The sequence below is a fragment of the Platalea leucorodia genome (genome assembly GCF_965183815.1).
Source record: "Platalea leucorodia genome assembly, chromosome: 5".
NCBI lineage: Eukaryota > Metazoa > Chordata > Aves > Pelecaniformes > Threskiornithidae > Platalea > Platalea leucorodia.
In genome coordinates this window covers 3,131,722-3,145,625 of record NC_138827.1, presented here as the reverse complement: position 1 = coordinate 3,145,625, position 13,904 = coordinate 3,131,722, and the positions used below count along the sequence as shown (strand labels likewise).

Sequence of the window (13,904 nt, the reverse complement as noted above, 5' to 3'; positions counted from 1 at the left end):
CTGCCTGCCCCGGTACAGTCATGTACAGAGGTGCTTCAGGCCTGATACTGTACAACACAGTAAGAAAAACATGAGCTCAGCCTCAGGCAACACACTGCAAGCTACAGAATGGTGGAGGACCTCATGCAAAACCACTCTGAGTTAATTCAGACCCCACAAGTCTCAGCCCTGGGGTCCAGCTGGCGCTGGAAGCATCGCTCCCGCCATCGGCTGCTCACTGGCCAGCACTATGGTGGTGAGAGGCTCTGCAATAGCTGCAAGCCCAGCCGGAGGGTTAGTGGCTGAACTTCTGTCTCCAGCACAGCGATCCCTTGGTCCTCCCACCACAATAGCTTTGATCTCCACTCCCTGCCCACAGTCCCATTTTCTATCTGCAGATCTTTAATATTGTTAGTTCCTCTGTGCCAAGGGCGCATATGAATGAGCCAGACATCTGTTCTCATGCAGCTGTAAGAACTTGCTCGTACATAAGGAAAAGCCCAGGCATTTCTTGTTGCACCCAGCCGCCTGCAAGATCAGCCTAGAGCCAGAGGACAGAGGTGCAAATCCATCCTCGCTGCCTCTGCGCTCCCCAGAAGCAGATTCCCAGGAAGTCTGACATGGGCGCGCTTTCCAAACAAATACAACCTACTCCGCTGCAGCATGCAGATGAAATAATGCTGTTCCTGCGTTTTGAGTTGTGCTACTTATAGTCAAAGCTGTCTGGCACTTCCTCTGATAAGATCTTCCTTTTGGTTACTGCATCTTTGCTAAGCTGGAACTTTTTAGACTTAATTTCTCAGGCCAAACATATGCCTTAGGCTCTTTTTTCTTTTCCTGAGAAGTATCAATTAGAAACAATCAAATAACTCAGAGACCAAGCACAGAGTAAAACTCACAATCTGTCTACTCCAGCAAAAACATTGGCATTTTCTCAAGAGAATCCTATGCCTCTGTGCTTTTGAGAAAAGACATGGAATTCAGCAAGTGCTGCCTGAGTGTCAAAACGGGTATTTAATTTTTTCCATCTTTTAGCAGCTGAGCAATGCAGGGGTTAAGCAGATCCTCCTAACTCTCCTGGCAAAGCAAAGGACTCCAAATTGACTGTTATCTCATCTCTGCCTCCCTGGTGAAGTCAAAGTAAGGTTGTCAGAGTGGGGGGGGAAAAAAAAAAAATCATGCAAAGTACTTGGACAGCTCTCCGGTGGGGCTGGCTGCTGTCTCAGCCAGATACTCTTGGGATAAAACTTCTACATCTCCTCCTCTGAGGGATTTTCCATCTTCTTCACCAAAACACAAGAACTGACTATACGGCACGGCTCAGAGCACCTGCACCTTCAGATGCATCCCAGGGAGAGGGCAAGTTGCCAGGGAGACACTGGAGAAAGGGCCATTCTCCCATGTGCCCTCCTCTTTCCCTGTTCGAGGACAGTTTATTTTAGGTGCCAGGCGTCTCCAGATGCCAGTGAGAGCAGCAGCATGTTTGATGCTGAGCCTTGGGGTGGAGTATATAAAATACATCCTCGCTCTCACAGCCTGTACTGACTTAACAGGAGCCCAGGAGGAAGAAAGATGCCCTTGCTTGGTGGGCACATACTCACGCAGCCTGCAGATGGGGCAGTTGTTGGCTTGGTAGCGCAGGGTGTCGGCGCAGGAATTGCACAGACAGAGGTGTCTGCAGGGCAGAATGAGGGTGTCGCGGAGGTCCGACAGGCAAACCACACACTCGTTGCTGTTGTCGCTGTTCTCGTCATCTGAAGGCTGCAATAAGAGGCAAGATGTTGGAATGTGAACGGAAAGGACCACGTCGAACTGCCAAGGGAGTCTGGAGCCTGGGGAAATTTCCTACCCAAAAGTCTGTGAGAGAGCTGGCATCCTCCTTCCACAGCTCTCAAAGGGGGTTTCTCAAGGGGAGCAAGCTCCAGCCCACACAGCCCTGCTACGGACACTCCTTCCTCTCGGGCCTCTGCTCTGAGCTCACTAAAGGCCAGAGACCAGGGCACTGTGCTGTGAATTCACGGCACAGCCGGCCCTCCGCAGAGCCAGGCTGTGTGCAGAGGGGAGCCCCTTTGGGGTAGGGATCCCCGCGGCCGAGGGGGACCAAGAACGAGCTCCTGCCTGCCAGCCTGGTGGCTTGCAGGGTCAGCAGGGAAGCGGGCTCTTTGGCAGTCCAGCCTTTCTGCCCCATATCCACAGAGAGAGAGTAGCCCCAAAAGGAGCTGCTTGATGACTGTGGCAGGCAGCAGATCAGGCTGCCCTCGGGCTGGACAGAAGGAGGCACTCCAGTCACGTCTAAGCCCAGTTTCCAGAGGTCCTCTGAACAAGCGAGGGAGTGAGCAGCTCTCCTGCCATAACATCTTCACCAGTCTCCTGTGCTGGCACAAGCTTTGATGCAGCTGCAGGAGAACCAGCCTGGGATGCTCACCTGCTCACAGCTACCCTGGTGAAAAGGTCAGCGTGAACCCTTTCAACATGAACGTGCATCACACTAGTCCTTCTGTCACTCAGAGCCCCACAAATTGGATTAGAGCCACCAAGCAAGCTGTTGCTGGGAGGAGAAACCCACTCTCCAACCACAAGAGCTCTCTTCGCTGACACCCGAGAACCCCGCAGTCTCCCCACCGATGCCACAGAAGTTATGCCAGAGCCCACCAAACTGATGACCCAGCATGGGCCACCCTCCACCTTCGCCTGTTCCCACTTCACAAGGCCCCTTTGGTCACCAGGGCCAACACATGCCAGACCATGGGCAACTCTGGTGTAAACTGCAATATACAGCATCTGCTGCTGCCACATCCACACCCAGCCTGCTGACTATGCCAGCAAAAGGCTCCAAGCCTGTCTGCCCCATCACATGCACTCCTCATCTATTTTGGGAGGTAGGGAGGGGAGGCTTTTTGCTTTCCCATTCACGTGGTTTGCTAAGCATACTAGAAAGAACAAAAATGGCCCCAGGCCACTTGTCTGATGGGCCACAAATATGTGATTGCTGGATCAGAAGAATCATTACAAGACCCTGGAGGACCCAAACAGAAGCCTTCACTCCTCTTAAAGAGATCCTGTGCAAGAAAAATCTTTGAAAAGACTTCTCCCTCGTGCCTCTTCAGGTGCTACCTATTGGCACAGGCAGACAGAGATCACAGGATGCTTTGGGCAGGACACTGCATTGCTTGGAGAGAAAACCCTGCTTGTCTTGCTCTTTGGCTACTCCTCTGTTTGCAAATCACGCACTACACACAGCAGAGCAGTCTGATCCTGAGGCCAGCACTTGGTACGCTCTGCAGCCCAGGTGGCAGCAAAGGGCAGCTCTACATAAGGCTAAAGCAAGCATAAAGCAGTCCCGTAATCTGTGTGGGGCTGTGCAGCAAGCTGGGATTCAGCAGAAGCTCCTGCCTAAAGACAGGCAATGTTTCTGGTTAAGGTATTTGCATATACATCCCCTAGTGATGCTATGCTCCCTCTTGCTGGGGGATGCAGGCCGCTCTCTGGACACTGGCAAGCCTTAAGAGAGCTCGGTTCCCTGCAATGCTATGGGAACATGCAGCCACCCCATTAAAAAAAAACCAAAACCAACCCCCTCACCCCAACAAACAGGAGACAATGAAGGAGCCACAAGAGCAAAGCACAGACACACCAGGCACGACTGCCTTGACTGCAGAGAGGCAGTGAGATGGCGTGGGCACCAGAGGGAAGATTTCAGAGGAGCCTAGGAGGCAATGCTCATTTTCGATCAATGAGGAAAAAAAAAAAAAAAAAGATACTCTTGGCTGTGCAAACTGGGAAGCACCTAAACTGGCCAGCAGCCTGAGGGCACCAAGAGCAGCAGCTGACACTGGCCCACTATCTCCACCAGCCCTAAAGACCAGTGCTCTGCCCCATGGGGCACTGATATCCTTCTCTCCCAGCAATTCCAGCCCCAGGGAACATCTTCAAGAGCCTCAGGCTATCTAAAATTATCTCAGCAGAACTCCACTGATTATTTGGGCCTTACAACAGTGAGGACCTGCCATCCCTGGGCTTCTTCAGTCCCTGCACAGAGACTTGACAGTCATTCTGGAAAGCATCTCCACATTGCCCTGCCAAGCCCCATAGTCAAGCTCAAAAGCAGAAGGTGCAAGTGGAAACCCACAGCTCAGGGAACAGGAGCCTCCTGAGCACCTTTACCTTGGTCTCTTGGTTGTTTTTGTTCTCGATGCCGTAGATCTCCTGAAGTAGATAGCTCACCCGGTCAACCTAGGGAAGAAAACAACAGTTGGAGTGCCAGCTGCTCTGTCATTGCTGCTTCATGATCACCTCCCCTCCCTCCCTGTGTCAAAACGTCCACAAAAAAATTAACAGAAACAAATATTGCAAAGGATAGCTGGGAGAATGAGTCTCTCCTTGCTCAAAAAGTGGTGCTCATCCGTCTGGTCTGAGCAGGGAGCCCAACTGACCATTTTTGTCACTATCAAAATTATCTAAAAAACAAGTACTCTGCTTGTCTCAGAGATCAAGAGGGAACACGCAACCATAGCTCAAATAAGTCAGATGCAATCAGCCTTCCACAGTCCTTTCCTTCTGTGAAGCACTGCTTAACTTGAACTTCCACCCATCTTTGTCACCCCAGGAGAGGTGCTGTGCCAACAGCTCGTGCCTGGCACATCAATGGCTGCACATCATTTCCCCGTTCATCACCTGGGAGTGTAACGTCGAGACAGACAAACCATCTCCCTTAGCATGAGAAGCACTCGAGGGCCAACATTAGTGCAGTGTCATTTATTGCCACCTCCAGGCCCTTGGTGGCATCTCTAAATTGGGGTGTGTGGTGGCAGAAAGTGCTCTAGGCACAGTGGAAGTTGCTCACAGCCCCAAACCTGGGACGTACTCCTCCAAGCCATGCCTTTACGTAAACGCTGGCAGCTGCCTGCAAACTCCCTGGAGCAGCTGAATTAAAGCACTGATGGAAGAAAGGCTGATGATTCAAGTCCCAGCAAGGCAAGCCCCCTTTGCACTGTGGGGTGTTCTCCCCTGTTCCCTAGCTTAGCCGGCAAGCACAGCACCAGACTCTTACAGCCATGAGGAGCGGCCTCTACAAGGATGCACAAAGATACTGGTCGCCTGAGATATGGTGCTACGCAGCAGCTTCCCCAGAGCAGGGCGCGTTCCTCTGCACAAAACCCCGCAACTGGTAAAATGGTGAAGGGGTTGCAAGGTATCAAACCGACACATTTTGAAAATAGGGGAAGGAAACGCTTTCTTGCCATCTTCAGTAACTCTCCAGTTGCATGCAGTGAAGCCAAGCCACCGGGAACCCAGTGCTTCAACAGCTCGTCAGTCCCAGGGCTTCTGGCACTTCCATGTGTAATTGGCCTTCTCTCCTTTTGTCAAGCCAGGTGCTCAGAAGAGCAATGGCTTTGCCATGGGATTTCAGTGTTGCCGAAGACATCACACACCAAGATGGGGGCAGAAGCTAGTTATATCCAGCCTGTTTGCTAGTTTAGAAATGCTCTGAGCCGGGACGCAGCAGCTTTAACAAACTAATTCCAGAGTCTCCCCATTTAACTCAGCGTGCAGCTTACAGACAATCTGTTCTAGGCTTGCATTTCAGGGCAATGAGGTCAGCTGTTGGACCGCTGAGCAAAATCCTCTGCAGCGGCTCACAATTCACCCAGGAAGTTTGGGAACAATGATGTGGGAGATGTCCTTTTGTAACTTGACATTTCAAAGAGAGTCTCGTTACGGCATCCTAACTCCTCAGAGGATCATGGTGAGAGACAGTCAGTGCAGAAGTGGTCAGCTCAAAGCAAAGAGGTCAGGAAGGAAGAGACCAAAGCCTCTGCAAGGGTCTGTGCTCGTTTTAACTGCTTGCCTCTCAAAATCCTGAGAAGGACTCCCAGTAGAAAAAGGGTAAGCAGTGCAATATGGCTCTTACTAGAAAGATCTCTAGGTTTTAGAAGAGTAGGAGTAAATAAGGAGGAGTAGGTGATCGTACACAATGCAGTCCTTCACCTTCACGCTTCTCCAACCCATCCCGCACCACGTCATCCTTCCAAAGGCTTCTGTTGCTATATTCAGCCTCAGCTGATGTACACAGGAGCCACGGGCGAAGTCCAGGTCATGTTTTTCTGCTGATCCATCTGTTTGCATTCATCTATGTTGAATTTCTTTAAACAGGTTGGTACATACATTATAACTGATCTCAGCTGAGAGAACAAAGCAGTTCAGCTCATTAGCTGCTGCTTCCTGCTCCCAAAGAGCTTTAGAGAGAGATCGATGCACACAAAAGGCGCCTGGGAATCCTGGCAATGGCGAGGAGGGGAAGGCAAAAGAAAAGCAGTGACGGGGAAGACTGCACAATGTGATACTGCAGACACATACTCTATACCTCTGCTCTATGCTCTTATGGGTGCAGATGCTATCTCAGTTTCAGTGGTACTGTGTGTTCTTCTAGCGAGAGCTTCCTTCTATTTTAAAAGCCATGAGAGAGAACATGTAAGCATTACATTTTACAAACTGCCAATAAAAAAAGTACCCACAACCAAACACTGAGTGGGAAGGTTACACGCTCTGCCAGTAAAGACAGACAAGCATGCACTGTTTCACTGCAGGAGTCAGCTAACCATACTGTGGTAGGGTGGGAACTTCCCTAGAGAAGCACTATTTAAAAAAAAAAAAAAATTAAATCCCTCCAAAAACCCACAAGCAAGATAAATGAGCGGCTTTTCATCAGCTCATGAATGCTTTTCTCTGATCAGAAGAATATGTGAGAAAGAGCCATCGCTGGCATCACGCTGCTCTGCTCCCAGGCAGCCTCTTCCAGCACAGCGCACAAGCTCTCCCTTCATAGGCATGGCTCTTCTGGCTGTTCCCACTACAAACCTGCCTTCGCACGCTCTATAGACTCCTTTCTGGAATGGTCTCTCGCCGTCTCTATTAAAAATACTTATGGGAGCCAGATTGATCAAGTAGCCAGGAGATCATGCTGCAAGACAGCCAAGTTAAGCACCAAGGAAGGGAGAGGAGTGCAGGTCAGTCTGGGACACACCAGGCTCAGAACAGACGTCAGGCTGGAGCGACAAGTAACTCAGCCCTAGCACCGGGATAAAGCTCTGGCAGCGAGGGCTAATATTCCTGCCACTGGGCATGAGCAAGTTTGAAGGACAGGCCGTGAGTCTCTGCACAGCACTGGTGGGGCAGACAGTGAATTACCGAATGCAATTTTGATGTATGATTAACTGGTACTGTTCAGTGGCTCTTTTCTGACTTGGGGACTGGAAGGAACATCTTAGAGCAAAAAGTGTCTAATCAAGGCACTTAACGACCTTCTTGGTAGTAAAAAGCTTTTTAACTCAGATCAGAAAACCCTAGCCATCAATCACAAGCAGCTGAAGTCAAATACCATTAAAGCAGAAACACAGCACACATCTAAAGGTGAAGGGATCGACCACCACCATCTCATCTCTTTTTCCAAGACATTTCAAGCTGCTCCTTGCAGCAGGATTACTACCAGATTTCCTTTCAGAAGCCGAAATTCCTGGCAATCTTAGCAGTTTGCAGTTGCTTATGTATTTCTCTCTATGCAAGACTGGATGCAATTTCAATCCTGATAAGATGCTTCTGCACATCACACCACACCAGGATGGGCTAAAAAAGGGCTACAGATCCCTAATGTTTCCCTGTTTCTTCCTTTCCCCTCATAACGTGTGCAGTCTGGTACATAAACAACAGCTTCAAAGCAAGACCGTTTCTGTGACTGCTCAAGTCCCAGGACACTCGTAGGGGACAGGCAAGATGAGCCAAAAGGTCTCAGTCCCTGGGACTGCTCCAAAGATACCACGGGCACAACAAGGAAGCTTGTGCAGGGAGAAGATGATCCTCTAATATCTTAACACACACACGTGGAAAGCTAACAGTTTTCAGCCTCCAGGTAGAGCACGGGGAGCCTGCAAAGATATCTGTCCTTCCACACCACAAAACACTAAGATCAGTGTCAATGAACAGATGTGCTTCGTGTTACTTAACGCATACAGCGCTTAAGCTCACTTACGCAAACCTAATTTACTTGCAGCTATACAGACATGGAAGCATAAGTACTGCGGTATGTCTAGGGGCTCTGCCAGTTTTGTATTCAAGCACCAAATGCCAGCAAGGCAGGAATGTATAGGGAAGACTGGATCTATACGTAGTGCCTGTCTCCCAGAGGAGCATGAAGAGACCCACACCATTGCTCTGCCAGTCCCGCGCTGCCCTATTTGTTCCCCCAACACACATCGGGTTGTGCAACAACCCGCCCAACGTTAAGGGTTGCCAGCAGCTCACTGCCTTTGCTTGTGATACCTGAGCTAACAAGGCGAGATCTCAGGCTCTCAGTGAACTAACATTGAAGCTTCCCACTGGGTACAGTCAGGCACCTGTGGGACACCAGCAAATGTCTTTAATCAAGCAGCAGACAAGAAACAGGTACTTACGATCTGCTTCTGTTTTAATGGCTTCACGGAAAAACTGCCGTCAACGTGCTAGAAGGAAAAAAAGGAAATGTATTAAATAGCTGAAGTGTACAAATTAAGAGTACAACAGACTCATGATCAGAGTCGGTGTCCGCTACCTAAGGGGAGGGTGGCACATGTATAACTGTGACAGCCTGAAGGGCAATCGTTCCCAGCAGAGTTAGTGGAACAGGGTATTGGAGTGCTCCTTGTCTGCTCCAGTGCAGAACTAGACAGACTTGGCTTAAATTAAACCTGGCTGAAGTGGGTCAGACCATACACAAAAATCCACTGGCACACTGGATGCTTTCAGGCTGTAAGCAGTCCAACTGGGTGCAAACACTTCTTCAGCAAGTCCAGCAAGACTTGGCAGGGGATATTTGTTAACACCCTAAATAACATCCAGTTACAGAGCCATTCTTGAGGCCAGAGCCCCAGGAGAGCAGGGCACGAGGCTGAGAACAAGGCTTGTCCACCGGATGGAGTCAGAAACAAGTCACACGTGCTCCACATTGCCATTTTCAGAGCTGCAGTGACCACCTCGAGCCTTTAATTTGCTCAGTGGTGGCAGGCACAGCTGGAACAATTCTGTATATACCTGGTGTCAGAACTAGTGACAGGAACAGCGTGCTATTTCTGTTTTCTCCATCATTTCCAAGGGCCAACTAAACTGAACCAAACCAACTCCTCTGCCAGAGCCTAAAGAGCAGGAAAGGAGATTTAGGGGAAACTTCAGCAGGCCCTGCTGCTGTGAACAATTGCAGACATGCATCTGTTTGCAGAAGGAGTTTCGGAAGGAAGGGACAACAACATTGCACCAAAAGACAAAACAGTCCTGTTTTCCAGGCAAACACAAGATGCCAAGTTTCTGCCTTTGGGAGAGCTGCAAGGCCAGACTACGCATAGCATCAAGATTACTCTTCTGATCTTAAAGATACATATAAATAGCAAGTTACCAAGGTCTGCTGGTCTGTCTGTCCTCTGAGCATGCTCTGGTGACAAGCAGCAGTGGTTATTAGCAAGGACCTCTTCTGGATTTATGGACCTACACTTCAAAAGCTGCAATTATTCTAAGGATGGGGAAAATATTTTAATCAAACAGGGAGGAGAAAGAACTCAACAAGCACTTTGCCCTATGACTTCTTATTAAAAGAAAGATTTTTATCTTGTTTTAAGCATTCAGTGGAAGATGAGAAGTAAGAAGTGGCCCCACCAGATAGCATCTCCCTCTCACAGCACACACAGGCTAGAAGAAGGGAAGCACTTTCAATCCTTGAGCTCAGACCTGGACACAGGACATAATCCAGCATTGATGGAAAGGCCTGACCAGCTTTAGTTGCTTCCCAATCTTGCTGCATACCTCGTTCAGCTCCCTGAACATTAAGGGGGATTTTGGCATCACCTTTGCGCATCCAGAGAGCTCAAAGGTTCTGCACAGTACGTGGAATTTACCAATAATCCTTGAAATCCTCCTTCTAAAGCTGAAGCAGTTCAAGTCACTTTCCAAGCTCGTGAGACAGAAATTTCCAAAGCTTCACTTCTGCCCTCATGCTAATACATTCCCAATACGTGTGTACTTTCCTACTTTCTTTAAGGTGCTATTATCAAGTGCTGGCCATGGGATGCTAGAACAGGAAGCTGGGATAAATCCAGGTCCAAGCGAGAGCTCTACTCCCTGACCACAGAGGCTGGGCTTACTGCAACAGCACTATGTTTGGATACTTGGAAAACAGCAAGTAGACACACTCCTTTGTAAGGAGAAATCATACTCGTATCATCAGATCCAAAGCCTAATCTGAACCTAGCTACAACCAAAAAGCTGTGAAGGCAATAGCCAGGGGACCACAGGAGAGTCTCGCAGATGAGGAAGGCAAACGTGCGTGGAATACTTCAAAATCAGGCTGTAACACACAGGAAGCTGGTGGTCTCATCTATTTTTCTCTCCTCAGAAATGGTTGATCATTCATTTTGTGAGGCTAGGGGGTCTCCATCTACAGCGCGACTCCAAACACTACAGCCTTCCCCAACGACCCACTGCCCACACTGTCCTCTCCCAGGCGCTGCTGAACAGCGACTGAGGGATTCCAGTGTGTTTTGGTTTTCCAGTTCAGCTGGAGGAGGAAGCTAGAAGAATAACATCCCTGCCCTAGTCCCAGGGGTGCTGCAGCTGCCCATCTCATTTCTGACATATCTCTAATTTCCAGGAGTAGAACTACCTACAGGGCCAGTGCTCAGAGCAGCTTTCCTAACACAGGAAAGCTCATTTTTTTCACATACTAAGTCCAACAAAAAAGCAACCTAGAACACTTAGAGCATCTTCCAGCCACAGGGCTTCCTTATGACTGACTGTGCTTCCTATGCCCTCTGACTCAGCTCGTCACCATCCACATTATCCACCTAGGAGGAACAGAATAAGACCTGTCAACTTGCTCAGGGATAATGGCAGGAACTGAGCAGATTGAGAAACAGAAGTCAGTCCGCCTGCCAGCCTGGAAGCGTGGAATTTCTAACAGCACAGCATTGACGCTGCTCCCCTCTACATGCCCAGCTCTGCTCCAGCATCTCTTGCCTCATCTTAGCATGTCCCTACAAGTATCACTTGCCCAGGATATGCGTCTGCAGTATTACCGCAACCAGACACAACATGGTGCAGTTACGGATCTTGCAACTGTTTTCAGGGTCGAATTATCATGGGAAGAGATTCTGTTACCAAGGCTTGTGCATACAGCTTGGCTTAGCCTTACCGTGTAGGCAGGGCTCAGCTACATCAAACCTGCCACCGACAAGTAGTGGAGGTCAAAGTCTTTATGCAGGATGTACCCTAATTCTTTAAAAGGGCTTGGTGCTATGTGTAAACTAAGGCCAAACAATGGTGCAATAGGGTCTGGACACAGCAGATCCAGTTCTGCAAAGAGATCATGAGGCCCTGGAAAACTGCATGGCAACAGCCACGGTCAACACCTTCCACCCTCCAGCATCACAGCCGGTGAGGCACACCCTCTCCCCACACACAGGAAACACCAGCTACAATTAGCTGAGTGACCTGCTCAGGTACAACTGATAATTACAGGCAGCACAGGAGCTGCTGCAAGCAATTATTTGTAGTACAACAGCACTCGGGAACCCCAGTCATGGGCCAGGACTCCACTGTGCTAAGTGTTACATAAATACAAACTAATGACCGATGGAAACGTTTACATATAAAAGGACAAGGACAGAGGGGAAAAAAATAATTCATTTACCTTTTCAAAGGCAGCCAGAAGAACATGGGCATGACCCGTCACCTCAACCACCACTGCAAAAAGAGAAAGAGCAGTCCTGGTTAAACCTTGAAAACAGCACAAGCATAAAACTACCACAAGCTGAATTTTAGTCCGTTTACAATTTCTAAAGCACCACCTGTTCTATTTTCATCCCCTCTTGCAATTTAAAACTTTTCTCATCTTGTCATCAGGTTGGTTCATCTCACGCTCCTGCAGAGCAAGAAGAAAACCCTGCTGGGCTCTGTAGTGGGCCCTACACAGACATGCCTTCATTATCTTGGGTGCTCCAAACCATCCCACTTTGTTTTCAGAGGTTGGAAAAGGAAAGTAAAACAAAGAGCTCAGTGGGATTCTGCTCCCCCCTCAAATTCCCGTTTTTAATTACCTGAATTTATCACAGAGATTAATAAATCCATCTGGTTTAACAGCAGTTAGCAGCACTTCCAGCCCTGGTGCTTATCACTTCATTTCACTCCAATCTGACATGCTTATAAAACATTTATTTCTCATACCAATTTTGGACACGGAAACATCTCTGCAGTTCTCTGATTTTTTTCCCCAGACAAATATCGCATCTTCCCTCTTCCAAACTCGAGGCTTCCCTCTTAATCCAACCGCACTGAGAAAGGGCTGTCAGAGGCTTCTGTACTGCATTCATGGCTCCCTCAGCAAATACAGAATAGAGGAAGCCAAGGTACAATCCCAGTCTCTCTGGCTCTAGACTCTAAGGTTCTGTTCAGCTCCAACTGGTTGGACCCTTTTGCTTAATTACGTTCAGACTCATCATATGGAAATGGGAGACAGAGGTTGTGGAGGAGTCACCGAGGGAAGGGAAGGTATGTAGCCACTTCGCCCTGCCTGGACCGACGAGCGCCTGGGCCGTGCTCGGCACGTGCAGAAGAGCTGGCAGACACCACTATCAGCTCTCTGCCAGAAAGTTAACAGCTGAAGGAAGCAACTCCTGTGCTGCCTAAAAGGGAGAGGAGCTCAACAGCTTCCTTTGGACCCCCACAAGAGCAGAGACAGCGAGAGGAACCATTCACTGGACTATGGCACAAAGATCGTGTTTGGAAACAGCAGTAAGTGGGAGAAGAGAGTCCATGCCTGCAGATTTGCTGGGCAACTGGGTCATGGCAATTCGGGTGCAATCAGGAACACAACGGCATGTAGAAAAGAGGGCTAAAACTGGGAATTCATCTGCTTGCTCCCCCCACTGCCAGCCAAGAGCAAGGCTGTTCCAGCTCACGCAGTAAATGAAATTCAGGTCCCTCCCCGCAGTTCGAATAGCCAAGTAAGAGGTAACAGGCATCGCTTCGTATCCTCCGTGGCATTCAAAGCAGCGTGTGTGGCTGGAGCTGTGCGACCCGTTCTGTGCGGCTCCTTCCCTCCCCGAAGGGTTTCTGTACCTTTGCCCGAGAGCCGTCCCGCTGGCAGGAATGGGCGAGGGCTAACACTGCAAGCTCACATTCTTCAAGGCACGCAAACATCTCCTGGCAGAATGCAGTCCAAACCAACATCTCTCTGACTGCTATTTTAATTTGCCATTCAATTTTATTTAACACAAGCAGTTACAGGCCAGCTGTAATTTTCCAGGTGCTCCAAACACACAAGGCCAGCTCCTTCCAGTCTCAACAGTTAAAAAAGAACCAAAATACACAACAATTTCCTCAAATCTCACTCAAGTGTCACATATTTTTGTGCTGATATTCTTTCCAGGAGAGGATTTAAAACCAATTGCCTTTCCAGGTTATTAAAATAGATGACAGTACACTATTGGCTAAGACTGGGCATGGTATGTGCATAAATGTACGCTTCCCATGTTGCCTCCTGTTCTATTTTTGGTCCTTCTAGGCGTGCCCAACATTAGAAAGTACAAATACTTTGCCAAAAGCTGTATAAACAGAGGAAGGTGTTTTATATTTATGGTCAAGGAATATATATATATATATGTCAATTTTACTAACAGTGCCTGAAATCACAAAAAATAGATCCACTTTAGAAGTAATTTCCTTTATGTTGCACTGTGCTTTGTTAGTCACACTTTAAATTGGTTCATCCAGTTGTATTTCACTCTGCTTGGGGGACTGCAAAATAACACAATGAGTTTCTGGGCACTTTCACATCTACGACATAAAAATCTGATCAAGTGACTGCACTAAACAACACAATCAACAATGGATTTTTTCCTTTCTAATTT

At 48.6% G+C, this 13,904-nt stretch overlaps 1 protein-coding gene across 4 annotated transcripts in view; it reads right to left on the bottom strand.

Annotated features, from left to right (window-relative positions):
• Positions 1–13,904, bottom strand: part of MGRN1 (mahogunin ring finger 1) — a 55,538-nt gene that overhangs the window by 8,006 nt on the left and 33,628 nt on the right. For all 4 annotated transcript variants that reach the window (XM_082314120.1, XM_082314117.1, XM_082314118.1 and 1 more), the window contains exons 7-10: positions 11,687–11,739; positions 8,427–8,474; positions 4,144–4,212; positions 1,581–1,740 (exon numbers count right to left, since the gene is read on the bottom strand). In XM_082314120.1, coding sequence (XP_082170246.1) covers positions 1,581–1,740; positions 4,144–4,212; positions 8,427–8,474; positions 11,687–11,739 — 330 coding nt within the window. The remainder of the gene's footprint in view (positions 1–1,580; positions 1,741–4,143; positions 4,213–8,426; positions 8,475–11,686; positions 11,740–13,904) is intronic.